At 43.6% G+C, this 17,879-nt stretch overlaps 1 protein-coding gene across 4 annotated transcripts; it reads left to right on the forward strand.

Annotated features, from left to right (window-relative positions):
- Positions 1 to 1,973: 1,973 nt before the first annotated feature.
- Positions 1,974 to 17,248, forward strand: LOC120728201 (polyhomeotic-like protein 1). 4 transcript variants are annotated; one of them, XM_040023005.1, is made up of 15 exons: positions 1,974 to 2,360; positions 4,324 to 4,451; positions 5,895 to 6,008; positions 6,433 to 6,504; positions 6,611 to 6,739; positions 6,819 to 6,983; positions 7,101 to 7,182; positions 7,470 to 8,446; positions 8,658 to 8,793; positions 8,882 to 9,093; positions 9,184 to 9,274; positions 10,114 to 10,201; positions 12,564 to 12,789; positions 14,326 to 14,536; positions 15,200 to 17,248. In XM_040023005.1, the coding sequence occupies exons 1-15, from the start codon at positions 2,165 to 2,167 to the stop codon at positions 15,349 to 15,351; spliced, it is 2,979 nt and encodes a 992-aa protein (XP_039878939.1). In that variant the 5' UTR covers positions 1,974 to 2,164; the 3' UTR covers positions 15,352 to 17,248. The 4 variants fall into 4 exon arrangements, with proteins under 4 accessions (XP_039878939.1, XP_039878938.1, XP_039878937.1 ...); XM_040023004.1 differs by having other exon boundaries at positions 4,327 to 4,451; positions 5,895 to 6,014; XM_040023003.1 differs by having other exon boundaries at positions 1,975 to 2,360; positions 5,895 to 6,014.
- The last annotated feature ends 631 nt before the right edge of the window (positions 17,249 to 17,879 follow it).

Raw genomic sequence — 17,879 nt, forward strand, 5'->3', positions numbered from 1 at the left:
TAACTAGTACCCTTGCACATTGTACACAATCTGCCTGTGAGTAAGAGTCAACTCACAGACTAACACTGCTGTCCCTGCTCTTTACTGTCCACCGGCTGTACGTGCCTGGTCACATTACACTCAGAGGTGTTTAGCACTGCTCAGTTTGGTTAGGACTTTTAGCCATATTGTTACACTTGAAAATTTCACGATAAACTGTCAAAGCTTTTGTGTTTTAAACCAGCAGTTCTGGTAATATTCATGCAATGTCACAGATATGAATCTATCACCAAGGAACAGGTCTCAACAGTTCACTTTGGCTGCTGTGATCTTTGTTCTGTTTGTGTTTCCGGCGTCGGTTTGGTCCTAACGTGTGTTGTTGATGTGTAAATAGATGTTTGAGTGTCATGTACTGTAATTCTGTTTGTGCCTCTCTCACTGTTATTAAATGTGTGTCTTTGTGAGAAAGCTTCCCGTTGCTTCCAGTACGTTAGAAAGAACTCGCTGGTTTACTCAGTAACAATAAACGAGGTTCATCTGAAACTTGAAGGCCGTGCTGTGGTTAGTGACTGGGTGTTATTTTAGACATGTTTCAAAAAGCCAGTATCTTTATGGATTGTCTTTGAGTGGCAGCCAAAAATGAAGCCAAGTGATATTGATCATATGTTTTGATGGAAATAGACCAAGCTGGTGATTTAGGTTTTTATTTTATTTTATTTTATTTTATTTTTTTACATTTTTCTGTGCAACAACAGTGATGCACCCCAGCCTTTTTTGTTTGTACTGTACAAACCAGTTATTATAATGTTGTTAAATAAAATATTCATCATGTAACTACACACAGTGTGACCATCTTTCTTTCAGCACTCATGAAATTTTGTTTATAATATCCTCTTAGCACGTAGTGTATCATATTTGATACATACAGTTTTTATGAGTTTTTGAGATTGCACAATACACTACTGAGCAAAAACAATACAATGTGCAGCAAATATGATACAAATTAAAACTAATCTATGCAAATTAATATATTTTTTTTATTTGTCAGGAGGCTCAATAAATGTTCCATGTTCAAAAAATACTTTTTAGAATTTTCTGGCAATTATTTCATGGTTCAGACTTTAAAAGGATATTACATTTTCCTCCCTCATAATCTAAACACTGATTTATTCTGAGTTATTCAATAAAAACTGAGCCAAAATGCAGAAGTGGTGTTTGAAAAAGTGAGTACATCCCACGATTGAATAACTCGGAGAGCCACTTTTATCAGCAATAACTTAAGGTCATGGTTTTCTGTGTGTCTTTATCAGTCATGGCTGAGGAGGAATTTCAGCAAAGCCTTCTTTACAACGCTGCTTCAGTTCATTGAGGTGTGTGGACATTTATTTATTCACAGCTCTCCTGAGGTCCTGACACAGCATTTCAGGTCGGGTTAGATTGCAGTCTGGCCATTGACTGGACCACATGATTCGTCTTTTTCAGTCATTCTGCTGCAGATTTGCTGCTGTGCTTGGGATCATTGGCCTGTTGCACGACACAGTGTCGCTCAGGCTGAAGCTGTTGGGCAGATGGTCTCACATTTGACTCTAGAATACGTTGGTATAGAATGACTGCAGGTACCCAGGTGAATCTTTTTTCAGTTTCTCCTTATATATATTTATATATCATACCTTATATCTCCTGTTCCATTGGTGGACATTCATATTAAACATGGCCAAAGTTAAAAATAATGAGATCAGTGTGTCCACAAGTAATTCCTTCACATTGCTCTAAACACTTGACTTCAGACAGGTATACCTTTTTTTTTTATTAGTATGAAGTTATAAAGACAAGATATCCCTAAAATGGTCATCTCAGGAAAAGAAGCTCCACCCACCTGCCGTTCAAACCTTCTGTTGTTAAGTGTCAGCCAATCAGAAGGAAGGGAGGGGGAGGAAGCTGAACCACCTTGTGTCAGATGAATATAGGTGCAGGATGAACAAGTATCATGTCAAGTTGTGAAAAATGCAAAACTACTCTGGTGTCCAGTAAAACATGAAGTTTGAGATCATGCTAAGCATGTTGATCCCGAAGCCTTTGGGGGTACAGTGAGCCCCTGTCCCCGTCCTGCTCCGTCATCGTGCAGCGCCGGAAAGGGCCGAGCAGAAAAAAGAAGGAGGCGTTTCCACACATCAGCTGCAAATTTATGCAGAACAGTAAAATCAGTGCTGCTGCTGCCGCTTCGAGCGTCCTGCACAGAGAAGAAGAAGAAGACGGGCGAAAAGAGCAGCAGCACCGGGCACAACGCAGACAAGAAGCCCGGCGGATCGTTGCATCGCTCGGTGTCGCTCTGCAGCGGGCAGCCGGTGCAGGAGGAGCCGGACGAACCCGGAGCGGTGACGGTAAGGTCGGAGCGAGAGCCGCGTTAACGAGCCAGACAGCAGCGGTGGAGGCGGGGGGGCTAGCGGGAGGCTAGGAGGAGTAGCCTCCGGTGGATCCAGTGTTAACTGGTCTGAAACATGGAGGATGGCTAGCTAACGTTAGCGCTGTGTGAGCTGCTCAGGTGGCTGTTTTTGAGCTGGTGGAGGCTGGAGACGGAGGCAGACTGTAGGTGCTGGGACAGGATGGTTGGAGGAGGAGGAGCAGTGATAAAGGAAACTGCAAAAAAAAAAAACGATTGTGAACACCTGGTCTGAACAAGTCCTGTAAGGTGGTGAAGTAGATGCAGAAAGGCTGTGTGAGCGATGCTTTTGGAAATGTTTCTCATGCAGGAGCCTTTGTACTAAAGCTCGTTTCCCCGTTTTATTCCTGTGAACCCCCGAAAATGGATGCTTTATAATGACTTCCTACCTAAACCAGATAACCTGATTAAAATGATAAACTGCTGCAAAGAGGAAATGAATGTGCATTTTTAAATTGCATGTTACAGTTAATTATATCTCTACAGCTGCCATCTTCATCCCCTCACACGTTTCAGGCCTTTTCCTGCATGTCCAGACGTGCAAAACGGAACAAGAAAAAAATCGAATGCAGAGCTTTAATTTACACAAGCATAAAATACACCTTTGTTTATCAAATGGTCAAAAATAAGAAGAAAATGCACAGACTTCTGTCTTTTATCACTTCACTCTGAGCTTCATGTGTTACAGCAAATATTTGCTTTTTCTTACACACAGATTAGTGTGTAACAGTAACCATGCATTGATGATAAAGGTGATGACTGCAATATTGTGTCAAAAATCCACGTCTTTAATATCAGAGATGACTGAATTTTGTGCATGGTTGCAGAATCCTTTCCACCTCCACGCTCTCGCATTTTGAGTTTAAAGCATTTGCAAAATGACCCCAACACTAAGTAAGAATAGATTTGACAGAATCTTTTTTTTTTTTTTGCAAATTTTCCCCTCATTTTCTGCATATATGTAAAGAATATTATTATTATTATGATTTTGTTTTTTTACCACAATCCTTGTGACAGCCCGACTTACATTAATTTGGCAAATCTGTAAATGCAACCTGACTTCATTAATCATTTTAGTTGTGCAGTTTAGAGGTACTTTCATAGTCTTCCTGTCTGCAGGATGCATGTTGCGTGTGGTTCGTGTGAGGGGGGTTAAAATTGAATCTGCAGCTTGTCCACAGCATGTAAAACAAGAATGTGGTGGGTCGGTCTTATATTGGGCTTTGGTGAAGCTACTCAGTTCATCAACTGCCCCTTGGGTCAACTTTCTGTTGATTGGCTGCCCCTCATAAGCAGAAGGTTTGAACAGGAGGTCGGTGGAGCTTCTGTATACCTGAGATGTCCCCTTATCTGGACATCCTACAGATCCAAGCAGGAAAAAACTGCATATACTTCACCAAAGTTTCAAGTAATGAGGGCAGTAAATGTAATCTTTCATATGAACATCCATACTAAATCCATCCGTTATAGTGTGTGTGTGTGTGTGTGTCTGTCTGTCTGTCTGTCTGTCTGTGTGTGTGTGTGACAGAAAAAAGGAAAAGCTTGATGGAAGCCCTTTAAAGGTGTAAACTGGTCTGTGGAGCATTGTGTCCGTCTCCATGGTGGCGATAGGAAAAAACAGCTGTCAGCGAGACACTCAGTCGTTGTGATTTACTGCCATAAAAAATGAAAACATTTTAAAATGTTGAAAGTGTTAAAAATAACCAGCAGCAGAACTACATCAGTCATTCACGCTGTAAAAAGTGTTTCACAGCATCTCGACTCTGTGAGGTCTGCTGTTTGTCAGGAACCGTGACAGGTGTGGAGGTTTTTTCCTCCTCTATCCATCAGACTCTCGCAGAGAGAGAAAGTGGTGTTTGTTTCATCCTGTGTTTGACTGACGGACGCCTCATCTGTCTCCTCAGCAGCCATGGAGACAGACGGAGAGCAGAACCAGCAGGGGGCCTCGACCAATGGAAGCGCTCCGTCTGGGACCAGCTCCCGCCCCTCTCCCATGAATTCCATGTCTCTGTATGAAAGGCAGGCGGTCCAGGTAGGTGTGAGTGTTTATACCTGTGTGGCTACAGGACCAGACCACATTGATTTTCACACGCTGACAATGAGTCCTCACTTCATGGAAAAAGCTTTTAAAGGCTCGGTTCACAGCTGCCTTTAGAATTCAGGTTAAGATCAGTTTAGTTTAACAGTTAAAAACTAACACACATGTTAGTTAGCTGGATTTACAGTTTTGGGCCTCAGTAATATTCCAAGTGTGCCAGGATTGTTGTGCACAAAGGGGGGAAAAGGCATCGCGTTAAAAATATTTAAAATGCTTAAAAATGTAAGTTTTGTTCGACAGGAAATGCGTTTCTTTGTTTGTAAATGTGAAAAAAGGGAGACATCCCTGATTAGAAACCAGTGCTCATCCTCAAAAACTATTCCCCCCCCCTCCCCAAGTAGGAAGTGGTCATAATCTTCATGGGGTGGCTTTTAATGACCCCTACCATCTTTAATATCTCGCTGTTCTCACACTTGAACCATACCTTGAGGGTGATAGCCCGGCAGCATGGTGCATTGTTCTGCTTTCGAGTTGTTATTGTTGGGCTAAAAGTAGGTTGCATGCCTGGGGATTAGATTGCACGTATACAGGTCTAGATTCAGGTCTAGACTTTAAAAAAGGCACTCGTGGGAGCGTTTGGTTCTTTGCATAGTTTAAAACTCATTTCAGATGCGTCGTGAAACGCGTAAAATAGATCCCTGTGGCAAAACCTTCACTGTGATGTAGGCGGAGCATTTATAATCCTGCCAGTAAACAAAATTGTAATAAAAATTAATAGAAAATGATGATATCGCTTTGCATTTTCGTGTCCAAATTGTGTTTTTGGCTGCAGCGTAAACATGGACTGTTTGCGTGTAAGCAGGGGCAGAAAGTGTGTGTGGCTCATTTGTCTTCATAATTTCTGATTTATGTGTTAGCCGATGGACAGAAACTGATGAAGACTGACTGAATCGGGGGGGGTAAAGAAAAGAGACAGAGCCGTGCTGGGTGTGATGGAGGCTGGGTGTTATTTTCTCAGGCTTTTGTCACCCTGCACGGCCATCTGTCTCTGTCACCCGGCACACACTAATCCAGCCCGCCACGCTCGCTTTCATCCCCCGACTTATTACTGTACGAGCCTCCCCTCATACATCAGGCAGCTGGCAGGTTTCTGCAGCTTCGCTCTCTCTCTGCTCCTTCTGCACTCGTTTCTCTCAGTCTGCTCTATCCCCTCAATTTTCTCTGCACTTCCTTTTCCATCCTAAATTTCTCCCATCCCTCACTCTTTCATGTCTTCTTCTGACTCTTTGCTGTCATGTTTTCCATCCCCATCTTTTCACAGCACTTTACTTCCTTCATGCTCCGTTCCTCCCTCCCCCTTTTTTTTCTTTCTTCTCCTTCTCCAAAATGCTGTCCCTCCTTCAGTTTTCATTTTTGGCCGTCTGCTCCTCCCTCCAGGCCCTGCAGGCGTTACAGAGGCAGCCCAATGCCGCTCAGTACTTCCAGCAGCTGATGCTGCAGCAGCAGATCAACAACGCAGCACAGCTGCAGAACCTGGCAGCTGTGCAACAGGTAAAGGTGTGTGCAAATTTCACTTTGTTTCTTTCAAGTAAAGGAAGTTGTAAACATCCTGCACGTGTTGTTTGCAAAGCACAAAGAAAAACTATTGTAAGAAATAAAACGATACATGATGACGCTGTAAGAGCGTTGCATAAGACAGATTGCCACCTACTTGCATGCAATAATTAACTCCCATGAAAACCAGAAGAAAAAGGTGGGGAGGCCACGTCTACAGTCGATGCTGGACAGCTGTGGGTTGTAAAACATGGAGGCTTTGTGGCCAGAAACAAAGCTGAGCATATTTTGCATCAACCACACAACAGCCTCTGTAAACATCTCAGTTTTCATTTTGTTTGGAGTTTATTGAAACCTTAAGCTGCTTTTTTTTCTCTGTCTCTTCCCTTTCTTCGTTTTACTTTCTTTGTTTTTTTTTAAGGCCACTCTGGCTGCCAGTCGTCAGTCAAGCCCCTCCAGCAGTAGCTCTTCTCAGACTACCAGCACAACCGCAGTACGTAATCATACAAAAGCGATAGCTCTTTATGCCACAAAATCAGTACCGCTTTTTTTCCTTCGAGCCACAAAGGATCTTAAAGATGCACGTTCCTGTTCTTCAGGTCAATGTAACATCTGGATCAGGGTCCACAACCAGCAGCCGTCCAATGGGTGCCTCAGCAACATCCACAATCAGCCAATCAGTGCTGCTTAGTGGGACAGCCGGAGGGCAGGGCCAGATGTACCTGAGAGTGAGTTTGATCAGATGGTTTATGTGCGGCAGCTCAGTTTTGTGCATTTTAATGGCTTTAATGTCTTTTTGTCCTGCAGGTGAACCGCTCCCTTAGGACGCCTATCCCCTCCCAGCTCATTTTCATGCCCGGCAGCACTGCAACTACTGCTGTGGCAACTGTTGCCCAGCAGCCACAGGCTCAGCAACAGCAGCAGGAAGTGCCTCCGACTTCCTCATCCAGCAGCCAATCTGATAACGACCAGGTGTGTGGCTAACATAAAAATGTTTTCATGGCTTGAAGACACATTCTTTTGTTCTTCAGCAACAAAGTGACAGATGGGTGTTTTCACCCAAACATTTGCTCTGTGCTCCATCTCCAGGTACAGAATCTAGCCATGCGAGGTCTGTCGGGTCCTAAAGGTGTGGGTGTTAAGACTGAAGCCCCAGAGAGAAGTGACTCGGGTAGGAAAGAAAGAAGAGGAATTAAACATATAAATGAGCTTTGTAATGCTCTGAAGGTTGTGTATGATGATGGAGCCTGTGGTGGATTTGGCAGAAATTTCAGAAGCGTACACTTAATTTGGACTTTCTCATTTTAGTTATAATAATATTGAAGCAAATTCATGACAGTGATTCAGGTTTAAACGCTTTTATATGTAACGTAACGTTAATTTGGGGGTGAACTGCCGTTTTAAATGTGATGAGTCACTAAATAGACACTAATATATTTTCATTCTTATTTTTCCCAGCTGCCTACTCGCTGGTCCAGCCCTCTCACCAGTCTACCCCTCAGTCCCCCACCAAACCAAGCCAGCCTCAGCCCCAGCCATCCCACATCAAAATCCCTACCTACCCCCAGCCTACTAATCTCAAAGCTCACCCCGTCTCTTCTTCCGGTGCCTCGTCGTCCTCGTCGTCTTCCATCCCTCTCTCCCAGCTCTTACTCCACGGTACTCGAACCCTCACCACAGGAACCACAGCTCCCACAGCAGCACATACTCTGGTCCTGACATCCAACGCCACATCTCAGCCCCACGGGTACCCGGTGGGCACGGCAACCATCAAACCAGCGGTCAACGCTCAGACTCTGGTGGTGCAGCCTCTACAGAAAACCTCACTCGGTGCTGAGAAATCAGGCCACGGAAACGGACCCATCCCCATCCAACCTAAAACTTTACAGGGGCTCCGCCTGCCCCTCCAGCTTCCTTCAAGGAACCCCCCTCCCATCCTGCCCGCCCCGCCGCCTGCCAGCAGCTCCGGCCAGCCTCCCCACACGCCTCACATCCCAGTGCAGATAGTGGGAGCCAGGCAGAGCACACTTGGAAATGCCCAGGCTCTCGCTCTGGCCCGTGGCAGCTGCAGCCAGGATGGTGCCGCCGTCCTCAGCAGCTCCTCTAGTCTGCTCACCATGGTGGCGTCCATCGCTTCCAGGGAGGGTGGAGTCGTCGGCCGAGGGGTGGGGCTGAAGACGCTTCAGTCACCTCAGGAGGCTCCCCCCTTGGCTCAGGTGTCTCAGGTGCATCCACAAGCCAATCAGAGCTCTGGACAGAGTCAGAACAGACAGCTGGCTTCAAGCCCCGCCTCTTGCTGGCCCTCCACCATTTCATCTCCTCCCCCCTCGCTGTCTCGCTCCTCCCTCTCTCTCCACCTGGTGACCGAAGAGCAGAGAGCAGCATCAGCTGGTGTAACCACCAATGGAGACTCATCAGGAGGTCAGACGCCACAGGTCAGCTGAAGCAGGATTTAAGTGATTCTCATGAATCAGACTTGATGTTTTTCTAACCCACACACATTTCTACATGTCACAGATGGTGATTTTGGGTTCTAGCACTAAAACAAACACGCTACTCAGCCATAACTGCTCCTTCCTTGTGTAAATATTACATCCTACAATCACTCTCAGTGTCTGTCTGTATCTGTTGGCACTTTTTGTTTAGAGTAAACAGACGACTGGCTCTCTGAAAAGAAAATCAGACTCGAATTCAGCCAATGACGAACATGGCCCCTCCCCTCCACGGCTCCAGCCAGTCAGAGATCATGCCTCGGCCATCCCAGCCAATCCCGTCGATGCAGGTAATAACATAGAAATACATCCCTGTAAAATACTGTCAACACACACACTCGGTGAAAAACAGTATTTATCTTCCTCTCACCTCTCCAGGCTCTGCTGCTCCTCCTCCTCCACCTCCTCCTCCTCCTCCTGCATCCTCTCCTTCTCCTCCTGCATCCTCTCCTTCTCCAGTGCTGCTGGTGTCCCGTGGGACTTGTGGTCAGGGTGAGAGAGCTCCTCCACCTCAAGCTGTGGTTAAACCGCAGGTTCTTACACACCTCATAGAGGGCTTTGTGATCCAGGAGGGGGCGGAGCCTTTCCCTGTGAGTACATGGGATTTGTAGTTTGTTTTTTGTTTTGTTTTTCTTGTTTTTGTCGGTCGCTGACTCTTAAACTGAATTTGTGTTTGACAGGTCTGCGGTCCAGTCAAGGACTCGGCTGGTGAAGATTTGACTAACGACAGTCCAGACACTAACCCGTCGGAGACTGTTACCACAGCAACAGGTAACAGCCAGACTGCTTAAAGCACTGCTGCTTTAAAGACACGTTTAAGGGCTGAAATCAGAATCATAAATATCTACTGTAAGGTTTCCGGGATAAAGTTGCCTCTGCATGAGAAACGGCTCTTAAAATCTTGAAAATCAAAATGTGATTTCTGCATTGCTGAAGTCTCTGTGCATTAGCCATAGTACATGTTTTATTGTTGTTGTTCTTTGGCCGTTAGCGTTTTATTATCCTCTAGATTTTTAGTTATTTACTTGGTGTGCCCAGTTTTCTAGCTAGATTCTCATTTTCTTCTTTTAAGTCACACAGTCATGATTTGCTGCACAGTTTTTTCTTTATACGGTACACGGTGACTGCCATACTGGACAGTATATTACAGTAATGTATTTTAAAGGCAGACCTTGGTACAGCTGATATCTTCAAAACTGAAACACATAAAAATATTTTGAGCATTATGAATGTAGAGAATTGGAGGGAAAATATAAACAATATGAATTGTTTTTTTGTTTTGATTTTTTTGGTGATCTGTCCCTTTAACATTATAAAATGGACATGGCTTATGGGATTTAATGTTGTGTAACAAGATGACCCTTGTTTGCCCTGTTTGTTTGAGCTGGGCTGCAGGAAAGCATAAAGACTTTAATTATAACTTTCAAGCTGGGAATTTCCCACCTCTGAGTCTAAACCGCAGGCAGCGCGATATCACAAGAAAATATCATCGCAGTCTGATTTTCTGTGTGTGGACCGGGACTCATAACCCGTTGGAGTATATAATACCACGTTTGCGTTTGTGTATTATTCACCATCTGCTTTGTTCTGTCTCTAAACTCTCTCCTCAGTGCTGAAGTGTGAATACTGTAAAAACTTTGCTCCTGCCAGCCAGTTCCGAGGCACCAAAAGGTTCTGCTCCATGTCTTGTGCCAAGAGGTACTTCAAATGCATGAAACATATACAGAATAAATCACTGTACTGCAAACAGCTGCAGCCACTTCAGCTTATTTCACAGTGCGAGTGATGAACGTCTGTTTCTAGTTACAGTGCAGTTTGTCATAGATGCTGTGCAGTAAGATTTGGATATCTTGAAGTCAAACAAAACTGCATAAAGCTCAAAACCTCAATCCTCTTTGAGGCTTTTAGTTCTTAGTTATATACAGTGTTTCCCACATAACTGCACTGTAATTGTGCCATGCAGTGCATGTGTGTGCCTTCTTAAATAAATGGAAAATGAATCCTTTATATAATAACGTCTGCTTTCCCATTTACAAACTGCAGCATCTAGAACTGCAGCTGAAGGCTGACTGCTTTAGTAGAATCGACTGCGTGCATATGTATATATTAGGGGTGCAACGATACACAAAATTCACGGTTCGGTTCGATACTTTGGTGTCACGGTTCGATATTTTTTCGATACAAAAAAATGTTCATGCTTTTTTAATTTGTCATTTATTAAAAGTATAAATATATATTTTAACTCAAAAGTACAGTTTTTAAATTTAATGTTGCTGAAACAACAAAGGGATAAAATAATAAATCTATCTGATGGAGAAATCACTCATCTTTGGAAAAGAGAGTTTATTACAGAGAAATGGCTCTTTCAAAATAAAAGCTATACTATACTCTTCTTCTGGGCTATATTCTCAGCAGCATATTAAACATATCAGGTCCCCATAATGAGAATCATGTGCTAACGGCTGTCTAAATGACTCTGGTAAAGTTTGTAGCATGCGTGCTTGTTGTTTTTGTCTGCTTCCACTTGTCTTTGCACTAGGATGATGTCGGAGTAAATGTGCAGTCATATTCGTTGTGTTCCCACTAGAGCTGTCAGCGTTAACGTCACAACACGGCAAATCTCCGTTAATGAGCTACTGCGGATCGCCCCGTGGGGCTGGACAGCGTCAACACGTTAACGAGCTAACTGCGCTAACGCAGTAGTTCCCACCCATGTAACTGAGCATTGCGTGGCACATCCGACATACTGTTTTACTTTAGTCCATGACGCGCTTACCTTCAGGGTCATACGTCACATGAAAACCAAAATAGTTCCAAAGGCCAGATCTGAATGAGGGTGGGGGAGGTTCAGTCGTTGAGGCAGTTGGCATTTTGCAACGAGCTTAGCTTCTGTCTTGCTAGCTTGCGCTGCGCTCAGTGGATCTGCGCTCCACAGTGCAGCCTAGGTGGAGTAGTTGAACGCACTGAGCGCTCAACACAGACAGCATCGTCAGAAGAAAAGTTGATAAAATAAATTTTTAAAAAATTGTATTGTTCGATACATATGCGTACCGAACCGAAAGCACTGTATCGAACGGTTCAATATCGATACGAGTATCGTTGCACCACTAAAATATATATATATATATATCTCTCTCAAACAGAAGGGTTACCCATCTGAAACAGGATGGGCTATGTCAGCTGTTTAGCATCAAGTGAGCTTGAGTAAGAGTGAGGAGGCTGTACTCTTGTCAGTTTTCTGTTCTCTTGGATGAAAGATGATGTCAACTATGGCCTATCCCAGCTGTCATGAGACAAAAGGCTGCGTGGACTGGTCACCACGCTGTTGTAGGGCTAACAGAGGGACACCTAGGGGTCATTTTACAGTCACAACAACAACAACATAGCGTATGTGTCTTTGGACTGTGGGAGGAAGCCAAAGTACTCAGAGGGAACCCATGCAAGCTTGGGGAGAACATGCCAGGAAATGGCTAAAAGCCATTTTTAAAAAAAAAAAAGGACACAAAATGACTTTAAATCCCAGAGCTGCCAAAGAAAAGTGTGTGTGTGTGTGTGGGGAAATACTGATATATAATGAATCGATATCAGAAGCCAGTGTTACTAAAGATGTGACCCACTAAATGTTGTCTAAAACGGGACTTTAGTGTGAATCTCAGGTGGCTCCAGCTGTAAATCTCACAGCTTGTGTTTTTTCTGTTCTCATGTTTTTTTTCTGTGTTTACATATTGTGATAGCCTCACTTCATCCACTTTCACATGCAGCATGTAACCTCGCAGTACAGTGGAGGACGCTTTGTTTCTCCTCTGAATGTGCTTCGTATTAAAATGTACACTGTATTTATTATGTGACATGTTTCAGTAGAAAACAATGCACTGTCTGCATTGTTTGTTACAGTATGTTGTCAGCTTATGATTTTACATTTTCTGCTTCTGCTTTGTATTTGTCCTTTTGCCCACTACACGTGTATAGCTTATATACCGCGTACGGTGCAAAGAGACAAAAACTGTGTTGCTCGTCTTGGCTTCAGTACCGTATATGTCACTCTTTGTCTACGATACAGTATGTATTGGTTCCCCAGGTACAACGTCAGCTTCAGGCAGCACTTCGGCGTGCGGCAGGGTCACGGCCAGCGTCAAGCTCAAGATCACTCTTCGGATCGGGATCAGAGCCGCGGACACCTCTCCAACTCGGACGACGAGGGAGGAATCGCCAGGAGGAGGGTTCCCCGCAGGACCAGCTCAGAAATAGCCAGTGCCAAGATAGCAGGGAGGCCCGTACCTGCCAAGGTGAGGCAGGATTATACAGTCCCTACAAGGAAAATTATTGGTGCAGGTCAAAAATTAGAAGTCCGATCCCAGCTCATAACTGATCTGTGTAGTTGTACTGGAGCCTTTCCTGCTTTGATCACATTTAAATAGCCTTTGCTCACATGCAGGTAAGCGGTCTGTGTGGAGAGCAAAAGAGGCATTGCATTTGTTTAGAAACGAGTGCATCAGAGGGACAGCTCAGGTTGAGCAGTTTGGAGATGCAGTTGGAGAGCCAAGGCTGATGTGGTTTGGACGTGTGCAGAGGAGGGTTAGTGGATATTTTGGGCAGAGGGTGTTGAATATAGAGCTGCCAGGCAGGAGGAAAAGCAGGAGACCACAGAGAAGATTCATGGATGTAGTGAAGGAGGACATGCAGAGCGTTGGTGTGACAGAAGCTGGTAAGAAAGAGGCTGATGATCTGGGAGCAGCCGAAAGAAGACGAACCAGCAGACGAGATGGTGGGCTCAGATTTGTCTGATGGATTTCAAACTTTAGCAAAAGGGTTTTTAAACTTTAGTGGCCTCTTAATAAAGCCTGTAAGTGTTGATATGTGCAAAATATTTGGCTCCAAATATTTTTAATGTTTGTATGTTTAACTCTGCAAAACACACACACACATATATATATATATATATTTTTTTTACACCTTTTTCAGTCAATTTATTACTTTTCTATCATCCTATTGGCAGAAATGCAACTTTAAGCAGTTTTAAACATATTTGGATGCTAGAACTTTACACCCATTCATCAATAATTGCGATCACGCTCACAATGATCTGCTTCTACCGCAGCTTTCAGCTTCCTGGGAAGTGTTTTTTGTAAAATAACTTCACTTGTAACCACATTAAACCACATACAGATCTGGCTTTGTGCTCAGGGACATCAACACGGATGGAGGAGCACACAAATATAATTGTGCGAGGAGGGCGATCTCTTTCTAATAATGATGTCAGTGTACATACAAATAATCCATTAGTCAAAGCTCAGGCTTCAGACTGCTGAAGCTCTGTTTCAGAGGAGACATCCCCAGTGTGGTCATTTCACACCACTCTGGCTGCGAGCTTAGAAACCACGGCCAGAAGCCCAGATTAACACACATACACTGAATTATGCCGAGTAAAGAATAGAAATGCAGAGTAAATAAGCATAAAAGAGCCCCTTTAAATTTCTCCTCCATTGTTACAAACTGGCCCCAAACCAAATGTATGAGGCTCCTGAACACAAACTTCATGCAACAGCAAAAATAGACCTGAATCCATCTGACTGTGCATTTTTCACTTGTATGCATGATGAGCCTTTTGAAGCCATTACTTGCTTCTCTGTGACGGTGCTCGGGTATCTCGAGGTTTGCTCCTTTTTTATAAACTGTAACAATCCCCGTCTGTGCAGCTCTAATCTTTAAATATGCAGACGGGGTTTTGTCCTTGTAGCCTGTGTTCATGTTTTTGCAAGCAGACCGGGACACTAGTGAACGCTGCTGCTTTTTTTTTTTTTTTTTTCTTCCTCCGCTTGTAGTGCCGGTCCGAGTCGAGCCATTCAGATGAGGAGTCCAGCGTAGAGGAGGATGAAGATGACCCCATGTCTCTCTCGCCGGCCTCCTCAGCGTCCTGCCACCAGCCGCCTCCTCCGCTCCCAGCAGAGAGCTCGCCACCGCCCACCTGCCTGCCTGCTAGCCCCTCCCAGTGGAGCGTGGAGGAAGTGTCACAGTTTATTTCCTCACTGCAAGGTTAGAAGATCTGATTTTTGATCTTATAATGCAGCACTGATTCACATAAAGATAAAAGGCTCGACTTCACGGTCAAGGTCAGAGGTCGAGTTATCTTCTGAATGAGTTAACTCGAGGGCAAGGTGATGCAGGATGTTGAAATTGGCACCATAGAGGTGTGTGTGTGTGTGTGTGCTAGGAGGCAGAGGGGTAGCATGGTGGCCACCAGTATTTTTAAAGCCCTTCCAGCGTCTCTCCCTCTGTGGAATCTGTGAACTCCTGAACTGATAGATGATGGAAATGGGGGTAAAGAGGAAAATGAATGGCAGTGCTCCTGAATTAGCTGGTTTCTGGCTACTGCTGTTTATCTTGTGTTGCTCTGCTTTTATATTCAAGTGCAATAATTGATGTTTTGATCAGTTCTTCTTTTTATTTGCTGTTTCATGCTTATCAACATTGTTAATACTGTAGAGTTAAAATAACAAATGGACCAGTTTCATATTAATGTGACACATTAATCTGGAGTTCAGCTGTTTCCATGTCGAACTTGATGCTTTTATTTGTTATGTAACTGTTTGCATTTGGAGCTAATGCATGAACGACTGTGTGCATTAATGTTAATGTACCATAATTTTCAACCTTTGCATTTTTGTCCACCTGTGCTTTTATCCGTCGTCCTCTCAGGGTGCGAGGATCTCGCCTCCCAGTTCCTGTCGCAGGAAATTGATGGACAGGCGCTGCTGCTGCTGAAGGAGGAGCATCTCATGTCCACCATGAACATCAAGCTTGGCCCTGCCCTCAAGATCTGCGCTCACATCAACAGCCTAAGAGACTGACCGGTGTTTTTTTCCACAAATCCGCAAAGTTTAAAAGTGAAGCCCCCCCCCGGGCATCCACCACCAGCCCGCGGGTCAGATATGGAGCTCGAGAGTCCTGCAGGTGAATGTTTGAAGTACAGTTCATTTCCCAAACACGGCAAAGACTCTGGGACTGCAGAAGTGGAATCTCATCCCGTTTCACATCAGATTCTCGCACAAGTTGTAAAAATCCTTCAAATGTGCGATTTTTATTTCGATGAAGGTACACGTTCCACCAAATTCTGCTCAAAATCAATGTAAATGAAGGTTTTGAATGTATTTTAATTGCAAACGAGACTCGTTGAACCTGAAGTACTTGCTCGTTATTTTTTCTGACCGTAGACCGAGGCTGTGATTTACTTTCGTTTCGTTAAACTTCCTTTAAAAGACTGAAGATACACACAGAAGAAAACAGCTGTGCTTTGTTTTGCACAGGAATTTGGAAGGAAGACCTTTGGAAGCACTTCTATAGCACTTCCTTTGTAAAGTGAAGTCACAAATCTTTTTCTTATGTAGTTCAGCATTCCTTCAAAGACATGAATTTCATTGCGTACTTCCAGCATTCTAATTATTTGAGAAGAGTATACAATGGCACTTTTATTTTGAAGGCAGCCTATTCTTTGCGCTACAGGGTACTGTGAGAGTACAGGGTACTGGGTGCAGAAACACCAGAGTCCAAATGAAACCCCTATCCCTCAAGGTTCAAAGAGCATTTCATACTTCAAGTAAAAATACGGACGTTGCATAACTTTTTCTCACATCTTTACCGTATTGTTTTATATCCAGAGAACATCAGCTCTACTGCTGAATGCTTTTCACAGTTTTTAAGCTTTTTACCAGAGAAGTTCACGTCAACTCTGTGATTATTCACCTGTCAGCAGTTTGTGAGATTACTCAAATGGTACCACCAGCTGCTCCTGGTCTGCATGAGTGCACTTACAAGGCAAGTTCACCGGTTTGGTTTTGTGGAGAGATGCTGTCAGAGAGGAGTTCTGACAATAAGATGTTCATTTTAAAGTGTCTTTAAGTTGCATTCGTGAACAAGAGAAGTTGCTGGCCACACGTGGACCTACGATGGATGTGGGAGAAATAAGACATCACGCCTGAATGAATGAATGACTGTGTGAATGAGTGAACCTTGAAGCTATACTGTAATAAGTGTAAAGTTTGCCTTTCTATTTAAATGCACATTTGTTTGCTGGACTGCCTTGTTTGAAGCTTTTTACTGTAGGACTTTTCTCATGTTCTCTCTCTGTGAACCTCGTGGCCTTTCTCACTAGTCTCTACAACGATAGGTTTAGATGAGGATTGTCGGTTTTTACTGCTTTCATATCATTCCTTGTTTTATATCTTCGCTTACTTTTTTACAACTCTCGATTAAGCAATGAAATGTGTTGCTTTTCCCAAAAAGCGTGACTGAATAGTAGCTACTTTGATCAAGGATCAACTTGCTGTCTTCCTCATAGCTTTGTCACATAGCGTGTAACTACCAACAGTATTTACCTTTCTAGCTAGCTAGCTATCTTTGGCTTTATTGTTAGTGACTGTGGCTATTCCAGTACTTTGTTTTTCTTTTTCTTTTTCTTTTTTTTAAAAAAGGGTAATAATCTTGATGATGTTTGCTTATATTTCACTTTCCCCAGGATTTTGGAGTCTTTAAATCTTCATTCTAAACGCCAAAAAAAAAAAAAAGAATTTCGCCTCATTTCAAGTGAGGTGAGCCACAAATGCAGCTGTGATTACCTGTACAACATTTGTCCAAAATCAGACCATTGCAGCGTTGTTCGTTTAGTCTTCAACATCCCAAAAAGTAGCACTTTTCTCACAGAAGAACAGTGAATTCAGCAAAAAACGTTCTTTTATATATAAATCTGTATACATACAAATAAGGAAGCCACTTGGAATCAAATGTCTTTGCTTGCAATAATTTCCAAAATCTGCAAAATCTAGAGGGGGTGGTTTTCACAAGAAGAGGTAATTAATACTATCATGCAAATAAATAATCAAACTGTTTTAAAGCTGTGATGCTTGTTTTTGTTGTTTGTTAGCCTGAGTAATGGTTTCGGTTTGCACTGTTGCTTTCCAAGTGTAACAAGTGCAGATCCTCAGTGGACAGTTTGCATCATTGAAACTTTAATGTTTTTGTTTTTAACTCCTCTCCCCGGCTTGAGTTCAGGCTGAGGTGTTGTGCTGTCTTAAAGAAAGTCCCTTCAGGTTTGTTGTCCCAGATGTGATAAACCAGCGGTCCCCAACCCCCGGGCCTCGGACCGGTACCGGTCCATGAGTCGTTTGGTACTGGGCCGCGAGAGTTAAGGCTCAGGTGTGAAATGTATAGTTTTCAGGGTTTTTATTGGTTTTCAGCGTTATTTTTTTTATCGTTTACTCGGTTTTCCTGGGTCTTTTCACGTGTGTTATGAATAAATTTTCTTTTTTTTCGGTACCGGTACTGGTTTTATTTTGTTGTATTTATCCGCGACACCTTAAAGGCCGGTCCATGAAAGTATTGT

The sequence above is a fragment of the Simochromis diagramma genome, unplaced genomic scaffold (assembly GCF_900408965.1).
Source record: "Simochromis diagramma unplaced genomic scaffold, fSimDia1.1 OVJJ01000307.1, whole genome shotgun sequence".
Lineage (NCBI taxonomy): Eukaryota > Metazoa > Chordata > Actinopteri > Cichliformes > Cichlidae > Simochromis > Simochromis diagramma.